This window comes from Perissodus microlepis, chromosome 12 (genome assembly GCF_051167445.1).
Source record: "Perissodus microlepis isolate ML-2025 ecotype Zambia chromosome 12, ASM5116744v1, whole genome shotgun sequence".
NCBI lineage: Eukaryota > Metazoa > Chordata > Actinopteri > Cichliformes > Cichlidae > Perissodus > Perissodus microlepis.
Window position 1 is genome coordinate 22,840,200 of NC_140472.1, and position 17,571 is coordinate 22,857,770.

The following is a 17,571-nucleotide window of genomic DNA, read 5'->3' on the forward strand; positions in this document are numbered from 1 at the left end:
GGTGCCTACAAAACCAAACTTGATGGGAGAATGTGCGCACCTGGGCAGAAACTCTGATCCATTCATGTGCACAAACGTCTGAGAGGCAGAGGAAACTGACAAGGCAGATGGTGCATTTGTGAATAAAATGAAATTAGTACACAAATATGAAAGCCTGACTCACACATTTAGTCTCACTTTTAACTGCACGTTACTTCAGAGACGGTTTAACAGTCAAACCTGCAGTCTTATTCGCGTGTGTGGGATTAGGCAAGCACCTTTTAACTGTAAAATATATGAAATCTCAAATCAAATTCCGCTCAGTATTTCATCAGCACCATCTCACTATCACATTTCCCACTCCTGGACCACCGGAGAGCAAGTCAGCGTGTATGCTGCCTCACTCACACCTGTGGTTAGCTGTGGAGCAGTTGCAGTTGTGCGACGCGGCAGGTGGATTTAGGACGGTTTTGCCCGACTTTACCTATCAGCTGTGAACACAGGCCGACTCCATTTAACTTCACACGGGCTAAAATAATGACTTTCAGTGTTAGAAATTCAAGACAAGAAAGTGCATGAAATAACTGCAGATCAAAGTCTCGGTAGCTTTAATCTCCTAATTCTGTGCATGTATAACTAGTCTGATTAGTTGTGGTTCAGTTTTTGTGTTTAAAATTGTGTCTGTAAACACAACTGTGTCGTGCAGCGCACAGAGTGCACTGAAAACTCTGCGACGCACTCTGTTCCTCTTCCAGTCACCACACCCAGTAGATGCACATATGGATTGTCTAAATCTGCAGCTTCAACATCTTCTTTTCTTTGATCCCTTTTCCTTCAGCCTACTAATTGGCTGTCCCTTCTTAACCCGCTTCTATTGGATGTCACTTCCTGTTAGATAAAAGTTTTTCCTCTCCACGGTCGCTGAGTGATTAGTCACAGAGCATCAGAGAATCAGATTCTCTCTAACATTGTAGGATTTTTACCTTATAATATAAAGCACCTCAAGATGGTTGTCAGTTGGTGCTGTATAGATAAACTTGTAAATACTGCTTGCAAAGCTGCATGAGGGACGCTGGCACTACCCGCGAGTATAAATGGACTGGAAGAGCCATTGATCAGCAGGCTTATTTCAGTTCATTAGTATTCACCAGGTGCTTTGCCTTGACCATTTATGGTTGATTACGGGCATCAAGAAGGCAGAACATGAGGCTGGTCCACATGAGCACATTTCCAGGTGGATTGCGGTTTATGAAGGGAACACTACATGCAGGTGTGCATGAGCACACGTTTCAGAAATGTGATTATTCCTTTTTGGGGCACGCCATTTTCAGCTTTTGTGCACATGTCCACTTTTAGTATGCTTCCAATGCACTGTTTTATAAATGAGGCTCCAGACAGATAAAACAAATTCACCTAAGCCAAGTTTTGGCAGGGTTGAGAGGAAAACAGACATAATTTCCCTGAGTGCTTGAGTATGTCCCCTTTGTATTGAGCTGCTAATCTAATTACATGTTCAAATATGCGGGACATTGGTCCCCTTGCTCATAAATAAATAAACAGGTAGATAGGCAGTAGCTCGAAATCAATTAACATCGTTTGCACTCAACCAGACAAATCAGAGATAAAGAGACCGCTAGTGTCAAGTGTGTCAGTGACCCCTGCTGTGCATGATGCAATAAAATATTCATTTAAGTGAAAATATTTGTTGAAAGCGGTTTAAGCGCAAAGAGAAACTGCCATTATGCTAATGTGCTAAACATTAAAAACAAAATACTGCTTGAATTACTTTGGTGGGTAGCCTCTAATCTTTAATCATGAGAGGGATTCCAACAAGAGTCAGAGCAGTGGCTTTGTTTTTTCAGCTTTTGTCAACTGATGATCTCTTGAAACTGCACTTCAGAGCTCCACTGCCTTTCGTGAGACGCCGGCAAAAGAGGACGGAGAATTAAATAAATCATTACGTGCTGTCCGATCCTTTTATTCCATTACATTGTTGTCCATTTTCTTTACTTCATATCCTGCCGCTGTCTCTTGCCGTGCTCATCCTTCAGTCACTTTTCCGCTTCTTCTCCTCTGATCCTGTTCAATTTAATTTCCCAGCTCTTTCCATTAAACATCGTGTCATCCACTTCCCCTCTGCTCGTCCTGCCAGCTCTCACCTGTACGCGCTGTGTGACAACTGGCTTTAATGTGATTTTTTAAATCATCAAATGATTTAGGCTTGAATTGAAATGTACCTCCCCTCCCCTGTTACCACTCTTCCAGACACATTAAATTTCTAACCGTTACCTTCACCGCGCCCCTTTGTCTGTTCACCTCACTGCAAACCTGTTTACCTTGTCCTCGATACAAGCACATGGCCTGGAAGCTCCCCTGCTGGGCTCTAATTGGTGATCAAGATGTGCGCGGGAAGGAGACGGGAGCAGCGTTTGGCCCATTTCTATTCCCTCATCACATTCACAGGGCCACAGTCACATCTGCGTAACCATGGTGATGCTGATAAGGTGACTCATGACTATTCATCAATGGCGCCGCCTGATTGGATAGCCCCCGAGAGCCTTGCAAAACGTATTCATCAGCGCAGCCTGTGTCCCTGCTCTACCTCAATATGCCCCTCAGGATGATGAGGAAGCATCTCTGCTTCTGTTTGTTTTTAACACCCACTTCTTGTCTTCACCTCACCTCCCACCTCTCCCCTCTAATTACCTGTCCTCTCTTCACGTCCCACCCATACGTCTCCCAACGGTCTCTCTCTCGTCTCTAACCCAGTGGTCTGCTCTCTTCGTTCTGTCTCAGTTGATGAAGACATCAATCACGTGCACATGTGACATGAACTCTTGCTCATCTCGCCGTGTCCCTTGCTGCTACTTAGAAATCTTGCACGTATCTCACACAGGTTATTTAATCACCGCAATAACGTCGGAGTAGTTTCTGACTAATAACAAAGGGAGAAAAAAAAGAATTTAATCATATTTTCCCTGGACATGTTTTTGTTTTTAGTAAAGCGCAGTTTTACAGCCCCACCAGAGACACCAAATGTGACTCATCAGCCAGTTTTTGTCCCATTAGTAGTGTTATTTTATTCCATTTCAAAGGTCATTTGCTCTTGTCATTATCAGTTTTTCTAGTAACCCTTTTAAAGAATATGCCAATGGGACAACATGCTTTCCTTGATTCAATACAATATTATGAATCAGTTTGAGCGATCTATCTTGCAGGCAGCTGTTCCTTTGGATGTTGTTAACATGATGACCTTTGACCTTAGATCTCCCAAAAGGAGATGCAGGGAGCTCATCAGAGCTCACTGACCTTCAAGTGAAGTAAAGCTTGCAGTTGGCAGACTAAAATCCACAGTTTAGTGCAGAAAGCTGTATTTACATGCATTCGCAGCCCACATCATGTCGTTGGAACTGTAAGGTAGATAATAATACACACCAAGACAGATTGGAAATGTGTGGGAACCTATAAGCGCCAGGCTGTAATAGCCATTTTGACATTTCTATCTAATCTTTCACTATGATTCACACAGAAATGAAAACCATGTGGCAGATTTACAACAGGAATGAAAGTATCCTTTTTTTACTCAGCTGAAATCGGTCATTTATATTTTGGCTAATAATCCCACTACATTGTTTTGTGAAGAGAAATGTTCCGTTTTTATTTTCCTCTCTGATGTTTCAAAGAGCCAAGACGTGGCCCAACATTTGAAGCTCAACCCAAGTTCAAGTGTATGACTGGATATATAGCATCAGTAGTTTTTCTTTCTTATTTTCAAACACAGCAATAAGAGAACAAATTCAGAGAAACATCTTCAGACTGATTTAAAAAATAAAATTAATAGAAAATAATTTGTTACTAAAACAAGTGTCACAGGTCTCTGTGATTTTTAAGGATGAGCCAATTTATCAATTATATGATTGCATGTTTCATTAATACATATGCAGGTAATCCTGCTACTGTTTGCTGCTATGCAATACTATCTACCCTCTTATTTCTCCTGCTATATGGGATCTCTGATCTCTGACCTCTCTTGTTTTTCAGGATTACCAGAAAGCTGCCAGTTAAAAATCCAGATGGACAGCGGTCAGTGATGGGCAGCTTGCACATAGCTCAGGGAACATTATGTGAGAGCACAGACATATTCTGTTTAGGTGGTAGTGTAGCTGTTGTGGGGGATGGGTGATGAAGGAGGTATGCACTGAAATAAAAATTCCAGTTTTGAAATGTGTGGAGTTTGTGCTGTAAAGTATAAATACTTCAGGATGTCTAAATAAGAAATGAAATCATCCATGCTGTCTGAGCATACATGACAGCCAATAAGGATTTAATGTATGCTCAAAGAGCATACAGCTATGCGTTAGCTTTGCTGGCTGTATGTAAAAGATGGGCCTAGCTTTTCCGTCTGAAAAGCAAAAAAAATCATAAAAGCTGCAGTCTCTGTAATGGCCAGCAGAGGGCGACTCCTGTGGTTGCAAAAAGAGGTCAGATTGTATGAAAGCCTATTGGAAAATGACCTTGCAGCTCATTTGTCCACTTGATGACCTCGGTAAACATTAGGTATGAATAGATTTGCTCATGTCTTATTTGCTGGTTTCTCTTAATGAATACAAATGACGTGTGCATATACAGTATTGTGCAAAAGTCTTGAGCCACCCATCATTTGCAAACGGGCAAACATAAATGGAAATGCAGCATAAAAGACAAAAGCAGAGTTTGTATCATTCTAAAAAGCAATATCTGGTATGACCACCTTTTTTCTTTACTACAGACAAGCTTTCTAGGGATTTCTTTAAGTAGTTTTCAGGAATAGTTCTGCAGGCTTCATGATGGGGATTCAAAGCTCTTCTTTGGATGTTGGCTTCCTTTTGTTCCATTCTCTGTCAAGATGATCCCCGCTTCAATAATGCTGAGGTCTGAGCTCTGGGGAAGCCAATCATGACTGATAGTGTTGCACTGTGTGTTTATTAGTGCATTGGTAATGCGTTTGGGATCACTGTCATGATGCAAAATGATGGTATTTAATGATGGTTTAAAATCTCACTCTATAGTTCATGTTCATGATGCCATTAATTTTGACAACAACACTGGCTGAAACACAGTCCCAACTCATGTCCAGGATGATGGCTGTAGACACTTAATACTGCACCTCTCTCCAGAGCTCGTCTGCACAACACTGACAGTAATTTGAACCAAAATTCCAACTTTGGATTTGTCATTTCCTAAAATCTGTTGCCACTGATTTTCTGTTCAGTGCTTGTGTCATTTGGCATATCTCACCTCCCTATTTCTCCCTATTCTCCATATTTAGGAATGGCTTCTTCACAGCACCCTTCCACTGAGACCATTTCTGATGAGGCTTCAGTGATTGGTCAGGTCTCCGCTGGATCTTTTCACAGCTTTCAGATACTGTTCATCTGCTGTAGATAACGTTTTAGGTCAGCATCTTTTGTGTTGTTAGGTGCCTTTTTATGATTCATAGGTTGGTAAATGGCTTAACAAAAAAAAAAAAAAAATCACATTACCCTGAAAATGGTCTGGTTCAAGGAGTGGACTGAAAAAAAAGAAAATGTGAAAAAGCATCTGATGTCCAAAGAGAATCTTTGGATGACCTTTACCAATCCTGGAGAACTATTGCTCAAGACCACTAATATGTTTTGTATCCAGTCTGCAGTAAGCTTATTAGCTGTGTTGTATTTGTAGTGCAAAATTAATCAGTTGATTATCAGTTAGTTGACTGAGGGAAAAATAATTGGCAAATATTCAGAAAACTGGTTTGAAACCATTTTAAGGAACAATTTGCAAACAGAATCTAAATTCATATTCTCTTGTGAAAATTTGCTTTCTCATGCTAAGTGAGAGAATCTCACAGTATGTCTTTGCTTTGTAATGGATAAAGAGAAATGTCACATCAGGTCAGGCTCTTGAAAAGTTGTTTTTTTTTTTACATTCAATGAACCAACCATTTACTCTGGAGTGAAAATAATCATCGAGGAAAATTAAAAATAAAATTAGTCACTGCTGATGATGACTGCATGACTAATTAAACCCTAAAAACATGATTGCCGAGGTGAAAAACATTTGTCAGTCAACAGCACAGCTTTTTACGTATAACAGCCCCAGTAACCCAAGCTCTTTATCATCATCTAAAAGAAACCACTGGCCTTTAATCACCGAGTGATGAACAAAAAGATTTAATTTGTGTAGGAAAAACATTGACTCTGCCATTTATACAGCTAATGTTAACATACATGAAGGCAAAGGTGTATATATGGAGATCTTTGAGGCTGGACTACATTATATGAGGTTCATTTAAAAGAAATCATGCTCATATTGCAGGTTTATAGCAAACATTAAAATGCCATTTTCGTCTGGGCATGCAAGGGAATTTGTGTTTTATTAACACATTATGAAGACTAAGATGTTTTCAAACAATCTTCCTAACCCTTACAAAAAGAGACCTCTTATTTTTTTAAAATCACAAGTTTGTTTTTTTTACTAGATTTCACAGACCAACCCTATAAAATGTACATATTTAGTACATTTAATTTGAGGTATGTCCTCCTCTCAATGTGAGCCAAGCAGTTACCCATTTGAGCATGGACTGTACACGTGTTCAGATCTGTTGTTGAGGAATTGCTCTCTGTTCCTGAACGAGTGTGACTGTGCAATGGTAGTAGCTGCCTTGGATAAACATGTTGACCCACTATGTTCTAGGGATGCTCAGAACATAGTGGACATATCAGGACTAAATGCTGGCTAAAGAAGTCTCCAATTATGCTTCTCATCCAGAAAGGATCTGGCAGTATGTGGGCGTGCAGTGTCCTGCTGAAACAGCTGCAGGGCAGTGTGCTGCTGTGAGAATAGCAAAAGTACAGGCTCGAGCACCTCGATACCTCTGTCCAGTCAGATCTGCACTGAGAGCAAGCAGAGATGCAAACCTGCAGCAACAACTCCGACACATATACCAACATTCAAAATCCCAATAGCCCAGCCTCGGTCAACTTTAGCGATGGCTAGGCTGTGCATACACTGTGGCAGTGAAATTAAACAAATTCTGTGGTGTACTAGTGCACAAATTACAAATCCCACCATTAACCAAAAACTACTTCCTAAACATGTTTGGCTTTTCAAAGAAATAAGAATTATAGACCAAGAAATGGATTTAAAACAAAGATTAAAAATGTATTTCAAGACACTGAACTTGTGCAACAGAATCTTTTTGGCTTATGAAGAGAGAAAACAGAGAATACTGAGATGTAAATGCATGTAAAAAGGGAAAAAAATCAATAAAACTGCAAAAATTGCAAAGCTGGTGTTCACTCACGCTGTCTCGCTGGCTGTCGTCCCCGGACCGGTCATCCTTTTGCATGGTGCGGGCCACCTCTGGCAGGGCTCAGTCAGTCAGAGTTAATCAAAAAGTGGGCTAACAAAACAACAAGAAATAAAAAAGATATAAGTATTATTTGTACCCATTTCACACATTTGTATTAACCTAATGTCATTATCAAACTGGTGATATAAAGTGGTATAAAAAAATCCAAAGTTCTGCTTGTTCTTTGTGAAGATTAAACCAAATGGAAAAAAACAGATAAATATTTAAAGAATTTATACGCTGAGTGTGGAGTTTCTAAAATGTGCTACTTATTATTTTCAGGTAAGAAAGCAGTAATTTGACAGGCTGAGGCTCTTCCACCTCCTGGCAGCTTTGTGGTTTCAGAATATGAAAGCTTTGATCTCCCAGACAACCAGGTACTTGTGCATACATGTGCATGTATGTGTGCGTGGTAAATGGGGAACATAATGCCCCGAGTGTGTTGGTAAGAAAGGAGGCATGCTGGGATCCACTGGCCTATTAGGATGCATTAGAGTGTAAAATGTAAAGGTCAGTGAATTATCAGCCAGAGTTGCACAACCCTTTTCTGTTTACCTGGCCTAATAACCCAGAGCCTACACCTGTCTCATTCTCTCTCTTCTTCACTTTCTTTCTCTCTTTGACACACACACACACACACACACACACACACAGATAGGACCAACTGTGTTTAAATGGATGTCCAGAACCATTCCCAGAGCCTAAAGTGTTTTGACACATGCACAAAATCCGGTGTAGCTTCAAAGAAATGAATAATCTAATTGGTATGGTCTGTTTGCTGCATAGATAAAGAGTCTATTTGAGTGTTAGCATTCTTGTCATCTCTTGTTTTTATGCACCTGCGAGAAGCATCAAGAAAGTAATCAGACAATTCAGAATTCCTCGTTTCACTCTCTCCTGCGGTTCTGCCTATATTTCTGTCAAGGCTAGTGCGAATCCATATGTGGATTTCTCCAACAGCAACTTCTTCCTTCTGTGTTCCGCATCAGTGGTACCCAGCCAAGCAATGAATTTTTATCAGCCATATAAAGCAACCTATATACCTGCACATCACTTCTTATTTACTATATAATCCTTTGTTTCCATGGCTCACGAGCCCAGGTACAACAGCAACTCCATTCTGTCCCTGCCTGACAGGACTCAGCAGAAACACTGGATGTACTCTAAGTGAGAGATCAGCCAAAAAGGTCAGACATTATCCTTCTGTCTGGTCCGTCAGACCAGGCGCATGTCCACTAAAAACATGTGGAGTGACAGGATGGTCAATTAATCACCACAGACAGAAAAACAGAAGGGCTGGACAGACTTTATTGATTAGCCTCTGAAGAGAAGAGAAGAGAAGAGAAGAGAAGAGAAGAGAAGAGAAGAGAAGAGAAGAGAAGAGAAGAGAAGAGAAGAGAAGAGAAGAGAAGAGAAAGTATTGCTTTTCATGTTAGTCCAAATCTTAGTACTCATCATCATCATGAACATAGGGTAAACATGTTCTTCACTAAGCATGCACAGGTACCTAAAATTTACACACAATGATAATACTCAGACATTTTCACAGACATGTTGCATTCAAACGATGTAACAAACACACAACAATGTAATGTAAGGCACACAAGGCAGATAATAGTGCATACAGAGCACAACACAACCTCAGGGCAAACCACAGCCTTGACCTATGCCGAACGCTCATGATCAACTATTTGTTCATTTGTTAACTGTTATGAACCCATACACTTCCCCACATTTACTACAGGTCATGCATTTCAACTGTTTTGCTTCAGTGTTTTCTGATTTAGCTTTAGTTTTAAAGTGCCATGAATGAATAAACTTTATTGTTACAACAAAGATGCCAATAAATATTTGTTTGAATCCCTTATTTTACCTTTCCTCTACAGTCACCTCTTTCGTGACAATGCAAGGGCCTGTGATTATGCTGTCTGCATGTTCTACCAGTGCCCGTCTGGAAAACCCAGTCAATTATTTTGAATTTGTTTACGTTGCAGTTTGGCAACACTATGCAGCTATTTATCAGTCAGTGCAGCTCAATGCTACCAGACTGACAATGCTGGAAAAACTCTGACAGACAAATTGGTAAAAACTTTCTGTAAAGTTTCATAATTGTAACCTGAAGAGTCGAGATACCATCATCTGACAAAACCCATCCACAGACAGACATATAAATACCTGCCAAAGAGCTCAAAATGGCCTTTGGGGTAGTCACCGCAACAGCAGGTGTCTCCAGGACCAGATTTTCCCATTATTGCACAAACACACACCAGCTGTGTTATTTTTGTGCTTACACACCATAAAAAAATACTTCATATAACAAATGTAAAAGAGTGTGTGGCAAGAATGTAAAGTGGGCCTGTATTTAAAAATGGAGATAGCAACAGTGACATCATCCATTGGTTTATGGAGATTGAGTGGAGAAACTTGTTTGGAGTTTTGTTTGTTTGTTTTTTAATGGATTTTAATGGAGAGTCATTGCCAGCTAGCTTGCTTAGCTAAATGCATCTGCAGAGTCACAGCAACAGAGGCTTAGAAATCGGTCTTGTAACCACCAGTTGTGAGGGGAAAATGTGTATTCGCTGACAGGTTGTGAATGGCTACAGTGCCAGTCATACAGGGCTTCGGACTGGTCATCAACACCCTGGTCATTAACTACCTATGGTAAAACATGTACTCCTCACCCCGCCCCCAAAAACCTCCTTGTGACTGCTTTGATAGTTAGTATATTGCTGTAATCACAGTTTGAATGGAAGTGACAGACGTGTCTACAAACATTGTTTTGTTACAGTGAAAAGTCCAAAACAACGTGGACATGAGGAAGGTTTGCCTTCAAAGTAAAGGTTTTGACTCAACAAGTTTCAAAAGACTCAACTTTTACTTATGATGGCGCCTGTATTTGGCTTTGCCGCTGCCGGGTGCAGTTTGTCACGCTCTTTCGTCGTGCTGTTTTTCTCTGCTCTGCTGTTTTTTATTTGTATCAATGATGTACTGGCTGCCTTGGTTTATGATTGTTTGACGCTGCTACCCATCCGATCTTCAATGATGGCTCAAGATGTCTCATCCTCCTCCTCCTTTGGCACTTTTCATCCTCCGCACTTTCCTCCGCACTCCTTTGGCACTTTCCATCCTCCGCCAGTGGCTGGATCCTCGGCCAGCGTCCTCAGCGTTCCCCGCAGACCACGGAGAAGGAGAGGAAGAAGAGCAGGTATCCAGGTGAAGCTTAGGCTTTTCTGGCGGCGGGGGCTGACTGGAAAGCGATGTCGAGCGTGCTTTGTTACCTATGCTCAGAACAGCTCCATGGAGAGGAATTTGTGTTCCATGTCCCTGCTTGGATATGCAGGGCCCGGCTCTCCGAGACCGTGCTGCCTCAGAAGGGTTCATCCAGACTCTCCTGCTGACTGGCTTTTCATCCCCTCGGTGAGTGGAATCTACGAGCGTGAAGGCTCAAACCCCGAGTATTTACGTCCTTTAACTCGAGCCTCTGCCAAAAATGATGCTTTCACCCTGCTGAACATGGCGCTTTTTAATGCCCGATCATTGACTAATAAATCGTTCGTGCTTAACGATTTTATATCTTCTAAAAAACTGGACTTCTTATTTCTGACCGAGACCTGGCAGCGGGACTTGGACTATTCGTCTCTCATTGAAATGTGCCCGAACGGCTATTCCGTCATCAGCCAGCCCCGGGGATCTGGTCGTGGAGGAGGTCTCGCGGTGGCATTTCAGGGCCGTTTCAACTGCCGTTCAGTGAAAGTTGGACACTTTCTTTCCTTTGAATTACAGCTTATTAAAATCGGAAGTAAGGATCCTTTTTATTGTGCTGTGGTGTATCGTCCACCCGGCCCAAATAGCTTGTTTTTATCGGAGTTTAGCGACTTCCTGTCCTCTACTATGAGGTTGTCCAGACTGCTTTTAGTTGGGGATTTTAACATACATGTTGATGATGACTCCGACCTCTTTGCCAGAGGTTTTATCAACATTATGGATTCTTTTCATTTTACCCAGCATGTGTCCGGCCCCACACATAACAAAGGACACACACTGGACCTTGTTTTTACTTTGGGTTTGAATATTGATTCTATTTGTTCTGAGGACATCTTTATCTCTGATCATCACTGTATTCTTTTTAACATGTCTTTTCATGAGCCTTTGTCTCCTGTTCACCGGACAATTATCTCGCGCATCATAAATTCCTCCACAGCGGAGAATTTCTCGGATGCTTTTAATTTAACACTATCCCCGCAGAACGGCGTTGATTTCTTAACAGATCTATTTAATAACCATTGTTTTTCGATTTTAGATTAAATCTGTCCGGTTAAAATGAGACCCGTTTCTGTTTCCAAGTCCTTACCTTGGCTAAATGACAACATCCGCTCCATAAAACGTGATTGTCGTAAAGCTGAGCGCTTATGGAGGAAAACTCATTTAAATGTTCATCTCCTTTACTTAAAGGATCTTTTAGCCTCTTTTAACAATGCAATTAGAGATGCGAGGGCTGCTTATTTTTCTCATCTGGTTGCAAAGAGCAGAGGTAATCCTAAGGTATTATTTGACACTATTACTGATATTATTACTCCTGCTCCACCTGCTGCCATTATTTCTTCTAATGAAGACTGCGAAACATTTCTTTCTTTTTTTCTAGAAAAAATTAGTAATGTAAGGAAAAAATTGTCCCCATCAGCATCTGCATTGTCAGTTCCTACGCCAGCTCGGCCTGTCGTTTTAGAAAGCTTTTTACCCGTCTCACTATCAGAGCTGGAAAAAATAATTAATGCAACAAAAGCATCCTCCTGTTCACTCGACATTTTACCCGCATCGTTATTCAAAAATGTCTTCCACTCTATTGGTCCCTGTGTGCTCACCATAATTAACACCTCACTGGGATCTGGTAAAGTCCCTTCTTATTTTAAAACTGCTGCTATACACCCCCTGTTAAAAAAGCCTATGCTGGACCCATCTCTCACTAGCAATTACAGACCAATCTCAAAAATACCGTTAATTGCTAAGATATTAGAGAAGGTTGTGGCTAAGCAGCTTACAGCAGTTTTAGACAAACATAATATCTTTGACAAATTTCAGTCTGGCTTTCGTAGAGCTCATTCTACTGAAACAGCCCTTCTTTGAGTTTCCAATGACATTCTGATGCAAAACGATGCAGGAAAGTGTTCTGTACTCCTAATGTTGGACCTTACGTCAGCCTTTGACACCGTTGACCATTATATTTTGCTTGAAAGGCTGAAATACTGGGTTGGTGTATCTGGGTCTGCCTTAGAGTGGTTCTCCTCATATCTCTATGAACGATACTTTTCTGTGGCGGTTTCTAAGTACAGGTCATCTTCCACGTCCCTGTCCTATGGTGTGCCACAAGGTTCTGTGCTGGGGCCCTTATTGTTTTTAATATATCTACTTCCTCTCCAGCATATCTTGAGCCCCTTTGAGGACATTTGCTACCACTGCTACGCAGACGACATCCAGCTATATATATCTTTTAAACCTGAAGATGTTTCTAAGCTGCAGATTCTGAATGTGTGCTTAGAAACCATCAAAGGTTGGATGGCTGACAACTTCCTCCAACTTAATGAAGAAAAGACTGAAGTCCTTCTATGTGCTCCAGACAGACATGTACCTAACATAATGAATGCTCTTGGTCCTCTTTCAACATTTGTGAAATCGTCTATCAGGAACCTAGGGGTAACCTTTGATTCTGCTCTTACCCTGGATGTCCACGTCAAATCTCTGGTTCGGTCCTGTTTCTATCATTTAAGAAACATTTCTAAATTGAGCCCCATAGTATCTCATACTGAACTGGAGATTGTTATTCATGCATTCATTTCATCACGATTGGACTACTGTAATTCACTGTTTACATGTCTAAACAAAAACTCCTTGGAGCGTCTGCAGATTGTCCAAAATGCCGCAGCAAGGCTTCTGACAAAAACATCGAAATACTCTCATGTAACACCATTGCTTATACAGCTGCACTGGCTCCCCATTGAATTCAGAGTCCACTTTAAGATTCTGGTTCTGACATTTAAGGCTCTTCAAGAACAAGCACCAGCGTACATCATTGAACTTTTACAGCCCTATGCCCCTAGTAGGTCCCTGAGGTCTTGTGATCAGGGCCTACTTGTTATTCAGTATACAAGACTGAAAACCAAGGGTGATAGAGCTTTTGCTACTGTGGCCGCCAGACTGTGGAATTCTCTTCCTCAGAACTTAAGATCTGCAGACTCAGTGATTACTTTTAAAAAACAGCTAAAAACACATCTTTTTAAAATTGCATTTTGTTAACTTTTGACTGTTTTTGTTTTATACTTTGTGAAGCACTTTGTGATCTTTTATCTAGAAATGTGCTATATAAATAAAATTTTACTTACTTACTTACTTACTTACTTACTTTGAAGTCACGTTTTCAAGTATTACTGCCACTCGTCTAATAGTTAGCAAGTGTTTGCAGACAAATATAAAATATACTGAGAACCACCAGTGCCCCCCTCAGACATACCTATGCTATCAATTTCAAAATCCCACTTTGCTTTGTTCTTGAGTTATGTAATTCATAACATTTTCAGAAAACTTGACCTCTGACCTTGAGGTCAAGGATGCTGAGATTTGAACTTGTCAGAGACTTTTGAGAGAATTTTTTACAGTGGTAAAAAAATACAAGAAACTGTAGCCATCTGCTAGCAACCAAAGGAATTAGTAGGAGGATTTGGGTGCAGGGCGTAGTTTGCAACCAATTTCACCCAGTGACAACCAGTAACATCCCAGGAACCACCTCCAAGCAGTTGGGCAATACACAACTCCCTAGCAAGCAGTGGCTGTATCATGTTCAATACGGTCGACAGCTCTTGAGCAACGTGTGCATGAAATATGTACACTAGAATTATGTTCATACAAGGGAATTCTGGACTTCTTGGAAGGGGCTTTAATGTTGAAATAGATAGCTACAGGATTAGATTAGGTGAATTTGGGATTTTTAACTTGGATTTCTGAAGAGCTTTCTCACGTGACGTTATGCCCACCTTGCTGCTGAAGTTGTATAAACACGAGAGGTTGTATCATGTGCGATATGGACATTGTGCAGCACTCATGAGTCAGCCAATCCATCCATCCAGTAATCATAAAAAATATGTGCACAAATACATGACATCTGTACATCTTTCAAAGTATTTATTTTGCCATGACAACACACACACGCACACACAAGTTGAAAACAGCCGCACTGTTTTGGCTTTTAAGGGGAAGAAGCTCTTAAGGAGAATGAAGCAGACTTCTCTGCCCTCGCCATCTCTCGAAGTCTCTCTCCTGGCCGGGAGCCCAAATCTGATGATTCCTCAAAATAATCAGAAGAATTTCAGCCTTGAAAGCACTGGGCTAATTTAACAAAAACTGAATCAACAGGAGACATGGCTCAGCTACAAATACACAGAGAGAGAAATAGAAGGATAAACGGCATCACACTCTACATCTCAGCCAGCTATTATTATTCACCTTGTTATAACACGCTGCTGGGAGCTACACTAAGTGGATGAGAAGAATACCAGCATGTAAATTCTCAATTAAAAGTGCAGACAATAATTACAGTTATCTGAACTGTGCTATAAGGATCAGTCATGCATGTGTGCACTCCTGACAGAAAGTCTAAATAAAGAGTCAAAAAAATAATAATAACAATGGCACACTCTCTTCCAGAAACAGCAACACCTCCCCGACAATTTACTTGTCTTACTGATCTCTCACAGACATACGAGTCAGCAGCACCAGAGTTTGTGCATTAAAACAAATCCTTTTGTTATTTTTGTTTTGAAGACAAAGGGTCCTTCTTGCTTGTGTGTCTGAGTGCATGTGCTGGATCAGCGCAGCAGAGCATGTGCCTGCACCGCGACCACAGGGGGCTGATTTCTGTCTGAGCTCAAGCATTAGTTACACAAGGCACGATTAGACTTACACATCCCCAAATCCAGACATGAGAACTGCCATCTGCTGGTGCTATTTCTTCCCATGTCCCTTTGATACATCCTCTGTTGGCTTTTTCAATAAACTTCCTGCCACCTTTAGGAGAGCAATGAGAGTTTATCCTGTATGATCAAATTAGGCGAGAGAGCAAAAATAAGATGAGGTACTGTATGGCCCCCCTCCCCACACCCAACTCAGTAGTAGAAGGTCACGACTGTCTAATATGCTCTAAATTTTAACTGCTGTTTGAAATGTGTCTTTTTTTTTCTTGTTGAGAGCTCACAACCGGTTATTGAATAATCCCTCAAAAGTAGCTCAGCCTTTTATTGTAGCCGTTCAATCAGCTGAGATGAGCAGACACTGCGGCTTTTGCTGAAATAGCCGGTCGCTTTTATTCTCTTTGTAGGCTGATCTGCCTAGACTCTATTAGCCGCCAGTCTTTTTGTACAATTTGTCAAGCTAATATTTTGTCGACAAGCCGCTGGGAAGTCATATATAAAATATTAATATTCAACCTTAGATGGGAAACGCTGAAGTGGGACAAATCTGTAAACAAATCAGTCAAAGCTGTTGCAAAGCTTCATATTAGACTCTTCAAATTAAAATAAATTACAAACCATTATGAGGTACATTAAAGTGTTTGCTGGGCGAATAGGCAAGGAAACGTGTTTGATGCGCACTAAAAGCTCCCCACATGCCATCCAATTATGGGTCTCATTTCTCAGCCACTGACAGAAGAGGGTTTTTTTTCCCACCTCATGTAGTTCCTCCACTTATCTGAAGATGGCAAAACAAATATTATCCCGTTGATTTAGTCATTTGCTTTTGGTCACTGATTGCTGTTTTAAGATCACTGTTCAACCCCTTTTGAAGTAAGATGAGTTCTGGCACAGAGGAATAAACGATTTAAAAAAAGAAGTAGAAGAAGAAGCCTGGCTTCTCAGTGCTGAGCAGCAAGCAGCTGTCTCCCCACTCACTGACTAAAACATGAGCTGAAACAAGGCAGTGGCTCCTCCAAGTGGTGCTCTGATTTAGGGCTGCCACAAACGATTATTTTGATAGTCGACTAGTCACTGATTATTTTTGCGATTAGTCGACTAATCAGATCATGCATCCATTGGACATAAAATGTACAGCTTATTGCACCAGCATGCATCTGCTCTTATATAACTATCATTAGCTTACAGCTTTAAGTGTTTAAAGTATGTGCTAACTAAAAATAAAGACAAGGTGATAGTTTATTAAATTTTAATGAAATTTGCAGATTGTTTCGGTAAAGTTGAATAAACTCCTTGCTATCTAAAATATAACAGGACACCGGAGTATATTCTCCAGCATCTCACGCTTCTGATAATCAGCTGTCTGCTTGATGTTTATTCAGCTGTGTAAAAACTATAACTTTAATCTCAGCCAAACCGATTTACTCAGGAACAAATAAAATACTAAAAAAAAAAAGCCAAACAATAACATTTTTAAGTCATCTAAGTGACTTATATGTTAAACCTGAGTAGCGAAAGACGGCGGTGGGTTTGTAAACGATCTTCCGGGAGTCCGGTGTTCTCACGGGCTCTAGTGAGCCTTGCCCCCGGCTAGCTATCGAGCTAGTGGGTAACAGACGTCTCCGAAAACGTCAGAGCGCTTTTGAAAATATGTGGTGTCTTGATCAACTGAGCAGATATTTGAGGTTTACACAGTTACATTCTCGCCTGAAAATATGTTAAACGTTTATTTTGTGACCCAGAAAGAATAATAAGAGTAATATTAAAACTAACTAGCTGCCGCCATTGTTGGAAACTGCGCTATGAATTGTGGGACAGAGCTACTTCTTCTTCTTCGGGGTTTAACGGCAGCTGGCATCCTTGTACATGCAGTGCTGCCATCTTCTGTTTCAGTCCGTTATTACACTCTTAAATCCTACTACTTATTCCTGCGTCTTTTGTGATCTGACAAAGCTTCAAACGACGCGTCGACTATTAAATCAGTCGTCGACGATTTTGATTAGTCGACTAGTCACGATTACGTCGACTAATCGTGGCAGCCCTACTCTGAATGTTAGTTATGACAGTAAAAGCAGAAAAGATGAGGCTGAACTTGTAAGGAAACAGCGATGCCAACGCCTTTATTTGCCTGACCTTGTCTTGTCCTTTAAACTAAGGGCAGCCATTTACTGCCATTCATCACGTACGTCAGACAAACACTCAATTATACTCAAAGGCATGCCACTGTAGATTTGCAAACACCCGCCCTTAGAACACAACACA

At 40.9% G+C, this 17,571-nt stretch overlaps 2 protein-coding genes across 2 annotated transcripts in view; one reads left to right on the forward strand and one right to left on the reverse strand.

Annotated features, from left to right (window-relative positions):
* Positions 1 to 17,571, reverse strand: part of pde4d (phosphodiesterase 4D, cAMP-specific) — a 211,326-nt gene that overhangs the window by 177,685 nt on the left and 16,070 nt on the right. The window contains exon 2 of the mRNA XM_084947255.1: positions 7,304 to 7,402. Within this exon, the coding sequence (XP_084803381.1) occupies positions 7,304 to 7,348 (45 nt within the window). The 5' untranslated portion in view covers positions 7,349 to 7,402. The remainder of the gene's footprint in view (positions 1 to 7,303; positions 7,403 to 17,571) is intronic.
* On the forward strand, positions 10,374 to 13,738 carry LOC146376299 (uncharacterized). The gene has a single exon (XM_084947210.1). The coding sequence runs from the start codon at positions 10,391 to 10,393 to the stop codon at positions 11,654 to 11,656; it is 1,266 nt and encodes a 421-aa protein (XP_084803336.1). The 5' UTR covers positions 10,374 to 10,390; the 3' UTR covers positions 11,657 to 13,738.

Excerpts from the sequence above, each read along its gene's own strand:
- LOC146376299 (XM_084947210.1), top strand. The coding sequence starts at position 10,391 with ATGATGGCTCAAGATGTCTCATCCTCCTCCTCCTTTGGCACTTTTCAT.